General features: G+C 39.7%; 1 protein-coding gene across 1 annotated transcript; it reads left to right on the plus strand.

Annotated features, from left to right (window-relative positions):
- The first annotated feature begins 229 nt into the window (after positions 1–229).
- On the plus strand, positions 230–6,133 carry LOC139456513 (serine/threonine-protein phosphatase 6 regulatory ankyrin repeat subunit B-like). The gene is made up of 3 exons (XM_071238266.1): positions 230–382; positions 688–774; positions 1,501–6,133. The coding sequence occupies exons 1-3, from the start codon at positions 247–249 to the stop codon at positions 4,911–4,913; spliced, it is 3,636 nt and encodes a 1,211-aa protein (XP_071094367.1). The 5' UTR covers positions 230–246; the 3' UTR covers positions 4,914–6,133.
- Positions 6,134–6,830: the final 697 nt, after the last annotated feature.

Below are 6,830 nucleotides of genomic sequence, written 5' to 3' on the forward strand. Positions count from 1 at the left end.
TTAATGATCTGCCCATGAAACAAAGTTATCACAAAGTGGTCTTTTTGGTATTTTACACCACAAGTGGAAACTGTTTAAATAGGGCTCTTCTCCGACTTAAGTTACGCCAGTGAGACACGTCTCTGTGGTATTACAGAATAGTAAACATGTTAATTCGTCATTTTGCACTTTTTTCAAAAAACGTTGTTTTGTTTTTTCTCCCAGGAAGGAACTAAGTTAATCACGGGAGGCTCTCCAGGAGGGAGGATGGAACCATTGCAAGACCAAGACCAAATTGATCGTGATGTTGGTGTACTTCTGACTGAAGTTTTAGACGAAATAGATAGAGGCCCTCAACAGGGGCGACATCCCACTTCTACATCTTCCACACAACACAACTATTGTAAGTTCTTGTTTGTCATGACACAACAGGTTTAAAAACAAGTTATTAATCATCCTTTTGATTGTGTGCGTACAACAGTGTGCGTTGTATTGTAATCTCCATGATAGTAAACTCTGTACTTGTGACATGGCACATCTAAGGAACTACATTTTTATGTGTAGTTTTAGGGCAACTGAAAATTACAAGTAATATTAGTGGGAATATGACTTTTCTGAACGTGCTTTTATTACATTTGCATTTGCGCTCATATATCCAACAATTTCAGCTGTGTTTGTAACCGGGAAGGAATGGTTTCTGTGTTCCAGATCAGTGTCCAGTGTCCAAGACTAACATCTCTAATGCCTCTAATGTTTCTGTTGGGGATCTGGCACACAGGGGTTGTCTCTCACAGGGTAAGAACGCTAGTACTCTCAATGATAACTGCAGAAGTAGTGAGCACTGGCAATAAGTACTATATATTTGTAATGTATCATTTTTCTTCTTCTACAAACACTTGTTATCACAGTGTCATATCAAGAATGTTTGTACGCTATCACAGGCTTCCTGGTGTTGGATATCAGTACAGCAAGTCGCTTTTCTTTTCTTGATGAGATGGTTTTTAATACTCTTTCTTCACGGAATATGTATGGTTTGATACATGAATTTTCACTTATCGTAAGCACAGTAGCACTGTGATAACTCCTCAGAATAATTTTACAAAAAGATCTCTGGTCACTGCAAAGAGGTTACCAATCAGAACAAAGAGTTTTTCATTCACAAGTCTCTTTCAAATGTACACAAAAAGGTTGCAAAACAATACGTATGCATGAATGTATGCAATATAAAGATATATGTTCATTAAAGACCTGTCTACTCCCGTTAGTAAGTGAGTGAGAGTAGTAAATATACACTGCTTTAAACATTTAAATAAGTTATACCACACGTCAGCTTTATTTAGGACACACGCCCATAGAGATGTAAATCTTAGAAGTTTACATCTTTTGTGAAACCCACGAGCAAGACACGTTCTTCTTTATTTCTTCATTTGATTCCTCATAAGTAGAATAGAATTACAGATAGCATGATACAAAATTTTGAGAAAGAGGGAAGTTTAATTAAATCCGCCACTTTCTTTTCAGAAAACCTCACAACAAGGATAGACAATCTGAAGAAGGAATTTATTCACGTTCATGCTCTAGAAGTAGCAGAGGAGTTGCTGAAAAAGAACAGACATATTGCCATCAACGGAGCTCCAGGGGATGGGAAAACCAGCATTGCTTTAATGCTTTGTGATACATATCTAAAGAAAAGTCATAGTGTATTGTTCGTAGAAAACGTTGACCACTTTGATGTTAACCTGATCATCAAAAGGAACAATGATATGCTTGTTGTCTTTGACGACATGTTTGGTTTTGTTACATTACCGTCAAGTTTAGAAGCTATCCACAAAGTGTTCAGCGCCCTGGTTGAATCTGTGTGTGTCTTGAGTGTGTCACAACCAGATAAAGCTACTTCAGGACAGACATTCAAGCTTCACTTTCTTTTCACATCACGAACCAACAACTGGAATGAGGGATGTTCAAGACTGCATCAGTTCAAAGGCAGCCTCTTCAGTTCACAAGTTGTCGTTAATTTGACAAAAACAGGCCTTTCAGAAAAAGAAAAAGAATCCATTCTCACATCCTTCATGAGAGGAAATTCACATTTCGACATTTCTCAGGAGGATATGAAAGCTATTACACAGATACAAAACAGCATGTTTGGATTCCCATTGACCAGTAGACTGTACGTCCATAACACAGTCTTCCACATGAAGACTCGAAACTTTTTCCAGCACCCTGTGACCTACTTGAGAGGCGACCTTGACAACATTGTCAGAGAACAGAGTGGCAGATCAGTAGCTCTTATTCTTCTCATCCTGTGTGGTGGGAAACTGGACCTTGTTTCCTTTCAACTTGGAGGAGCCCACACCACCCTGTTTCGTGCTGTAAAGGAGGTGGTGCCATTGTGTACTCCAACGGACATTGATAACGAAATCAGAAATTTCATTGGCTCCTACTGTAGAGTGGAGAATAATGTAGCTTCCTTTTCACATCCATCCATCTATGATGCAGCAGCATTAGCCCTTGGTAATATCAACCCTGTGTTGTTGTTAAAGCATTGTTCTATGAAGTTTTTGTATGAAAGAGTAAGACAGGGTAAGCACGACCAACAACTGCCAACAATCACCGATGATGTCACAAATAAGATCTACATCACATCTCGACTATTCCCAATAGTACTGACCAGGCTGGTGGAAGGCATACAAAAAGGAAGTTTCAGATGGACACTCACCCATCCTCTATTGAGGGACGACCGATTTGTATCCTTACTTCAACAAGAACTGGCTGATTTCTTGCAACACATAGTTACAAAGAAGGACAATGATTCTGGTGAATGTTTCTTTTATTATGTGTCACTGTCAGATAGCGATATACTTTTTACCCAGTCATTGGAAATACTTGGTAGAAGGGAAAACATCCAAGTTCTTTCAGTGGAGAATAGAAACTACCTCTATGATGGTTTATTTGCCTGTGTGCTATGGCATAAGGTCAGACACCTTCAAGATATTATAGATATGCTTCAGGAAGGTCATATGTTCGATGTCAACTGGAGAAAGGGAGACAGAACCCTGCTGATGTTTGCTGCAGAGTCAGGGCATTTGGACGTGTTTAACGTTTTGTTAAAGTGGAATGCAGACATATTACTTACTGACTGGAAAGGATATACTTGTCTCCACCAGGCTTGTAAATCAGAGAGCAAAGATGTCAGTATAGCTATTGCGAAGCTTTGTCCTGATTTGATTAATGTATCTGCCGAGGAAGGCCTGACAGCTGCCATGCTGTGTTGTTTGTCAGGAGAGAATGAAGTACTGAAAGAACTTGTGCGACTAGGAGCAAATCTCAGTCTCACCGACAACAAAGGTAGAAACTGTCTTCATTTGGTTTGTGAAAGTGGACCCCCATCTACAGTGAAATATTTGATGTCTCTGAAAACAACTGATATCAATACTAAAGGATGGCTCGGGCAGACACCGGCAATGATTGCAGCACTAAATGGACATTTTGATGTCTATAACCTGCTTGTATCAGAGGGTGCTGATCTGTCACATACTGATGGTAACAACAATGATTGTCTGATGTTGGCATGCATGGGGGGCAGCATGCCTATTGTGAAACACATCTTGCCCTTGAAACTGTTTGACATCAATAAGAGAGGAGGGTTAAACAAGACACCAGTTTTGTTGGCAGCAGAGAGAGGACACTCAGATGTTTATAATCTTCTTGTGTCAGAGGGGGCTGATCTGTCGCTCACTGATGATTACAAACATGATTGTCTGATGTTGGCTTGTATGGGAGGTAGCATGCCTATAGTGAAACACCTCTTGTCCTTGAAAACATTTGACATCAATGCAAGACAATGGTGCAACAAGACACCAGTTATGTTGGCAGCTCAGATAGGACATGTAGGTGTTTATAATTTTCTTGTATCAGAGGGTGCTGATTTTATGAACAAACATTGTTTGATGTTGGCATGTGAGGGAGGTAGCATGCCTATTGTGAAACACCTCTTGTCCTTGAAAACATTTGACATCAATAGGAAAGGAAAATTTACCAAGACACCAGTTATGTTGGCAGCAATGAGAGGACATTTAGATTTATATAATCTTCTTGTATCAGAGGGGGCTGATCTGTCACTTACTGATAAGGAGACCAATGATTGTCTGAAGTTGGCATGTGAGAGAGGTAGCCTACCTATTGTGAAACACCTCTTGTCCTTGAAAACATTTGACATCAATAGGACAGGCTGGTTCAATCAGACACCAGTTATGTCGGCAGCATTCAGTGGACATTTAGATGTATATAATCTTCTTGTATCAGAGGGGGCTAATCTGCAACTTACTGATGCGCTGGGCAAAGATTGTCTGATGTTGGCATGTGTAGGGGGTAGCATGCCTATTGTGAAACACCTCTTGTCCTTGAAAACGTTTGACATCAATAGGAGAGGAAGGTCTAACCAGACACCAGTTATGTTGGCAGCAGAGAGGGGACATGTTGACATAAGCAACCTTCTTGTATCAGAGGGGGCTGACCTGTCACTTACTGATGATTACAACAATGATTGTCTGATGTTGGCTTGTGAGGGAGGTAACATGCCTCTTGTGAAATACCTATTATCCTTGAAAACATTTGACATCAATAGGAGAGGAAGGTCTAACCAGACACCAGTTATGTTGGCAGCAGAGAAAGGACATGTTGATGTAAGCAATCTTCTTGTATCAGAGGGGGCTGATCTGTCACTTACTGATGATAACAACAATGATTGTCTGATGTTGGCATGTAAGAGAGGGAGCATGCTTATTGTGAAACACCTGTTGTCCTTGAAAACATTTGACATCAACAGGAGGGGATGGTTAAGAAAGACACCGGTTATATTTGCAGCAGAGATGGGACATGTTGATGTTCGTGATCTTCTTGTATCAGAGGGTGCAGATCTGACACTTACTGCATGACATATCCCCCACGACTACTCTGTATAACTAAACCGATGTATTAAAGAGAACGTTGTTTTTCCATGTTAAGTAAATGACGCTACATCTCCGAAGAAAGGTTTTGATCTACACTGACACAACGACAGATAGGGTACTCAAAGACAGAAGTTAAAATGTTACCATCAAAACATCTGACCAATAACGCTATTGCAAGGCACTAACACCTGATCAATAACGAGTTCGACTACCTCATGCATCAATCAACACCACAACATGTCGCCGAACTGATGACGTCAAACGTGGGATGACTTAAGCAGGCACCCTTTGCCTTTCGTCCAGTAGAGCTTTTCCATGGCCGAAGGTTGACTGATGGTCGTCAAGATGACCCCATAAACGTTTGAGGGGGTATTATGTCAAGAGGACATGCTGGGCATGGCAACACAGAAATGTTGATGTTGTTCAGGAAGTCTTGCGGTATTCTTGCTGTATGAGATCTCGCGTTGTCTTGCTGAAAGAGAATACTACATGGTCGTTGTTGCCAAAAAGCCCGAATAAACGGACCTAAACGTCATATCCATACCACAGTGCATTCAGTTTGTGGTGAATGATGGCAAACCTTTATCCATGATACACTGGGAGATTCCCGAGACAGCCAAGTGTGATTCAGACATGTACATTACAATACGTTGAATTTCATTTACAGAAGGGAACTTAACTCTGAGTGTGCACTTGATTAAACATTGTATATAATACCTGATAAGTTGCTTTCTGGTAGATTTAATTTATGCAAGTATGATACCGTTCTAAACTTGTTAAATGTTCAGTTGATATTAACTCCCCTTGCACCATGATATCAGAATAGTTTGCTTAAACTTTCACACACTGTATATTTGCAATAGCCTAAATGAACACGTTCCAGTATAATGTAGAATTTTCAAAGCCTAATACCTCAGATCCATACAACAATATGGGTTGAACCAGTTGGTCAAATGTTTTTTACTTGGCAGTTATTTGGTACTTATGACAATCGTATTTAGTATTTGAATAACCCGGAACTAATAATCAAAATCAAGTACAAACATTTGTGGGCTACCAGACAAAAGTCCATACTTATTAACTGTGCTAAATATGCCTTTAAAGTTCTTGCTGTAAGAAAAATGTATTTGTAATATTACTATCTGTCACTGTATAATGGTCTTTCTACTGAATAAACCATTAAGACAGTATCATCGGCATAGAGAATTACCAATAGTTTAATAAAACTTCCAATTTCTATTAAAATATGTTCATTTATTTTTTCCATACCGATACTGTCATTATCTGACAAAAATGACACGATGTCATTCAGATAAAGGGCAAAGAGAAATTGGGACAAGTTTTCGCCGTGCCTTACTCCAATGTTACTAGACAAAAAAAATCAATTACACTGTCATTGTGAGAAACACATGATTGTATGTGTTTGTACATGTTATTTACATTGAAACATTTACGAGTGATATTACTTTTAATAATTTTTTTACCATAAGCCATAACGCCAGACCGTATCAAAGGCCTTACTAAAATTAACATATACACCATACAGACACTTATTTGGGTTTATGTATACATCAGTGAGAGCTTTTAAAACATACATATTATCAGTAGTTGACTAGTTCTTTTTGTGCTGAGCCCGGCTTGGACTTTCCCGACAACTTCAACTTGGTCACAGTAGTCAGTGTAGTCATTTATTCAAAATGGGGGTGAATACTACAGAAGTGGTTATCGAATTCTCATAAGGTTCTAGAGAGAATTGGGGGCACGGGTGGCCCAGTCGTCTAAGGCGCCGCGATTCGCTGTGCAGAGTTGCGTCCCTTGGGCATGCCAGAAACCTTTGATTGTGGGTTCGAATCCCGATTATGTTTCTAGGTTTGTCAGCACCATACCCGTGCTCGTGGGTTT

Source organism: Haliotis cracherodii, unplaced genomic scaffold (genome assembly GCF_022045235.1).
Source record: "Haliotis cracherodii isolate W230 unplaced genomic scaffold, xgHalCrac1.p SCAF_11, whole genome shotgun sequence".
NCBI classification, from domain to species: Eukaryota; Metazoa; Mollusca; class Gastropoda; order Lepetellida; family Haliotidae; genus Haliotis; species Haliotis cracherodii.

Excerpts from the sequence above, each read along its gene's own strand:
- LOC139456513 (XM_071238266.1), top strand. The coding sequence starts at position 247 with ATGGAACCATTGCAAGACCAAGACCAAATTGATCGTGATGTTGGTGTA. Across the intron at positions 383-687 it reads TTCCACACAACACAACTATT|ATCAGTGTCCAGTGTCCAAG; the intron begins GTAAGTTCTTGT and ends TCTGTGTTCCAG. Across the intron at positions 775-1,500 it reads CAGGGGTTGTCTCTCACAGG|AAAACCTCACAACAAGGATA; the intron begins GTAAGAACGCTA and ends CTTTCTTTTCAG.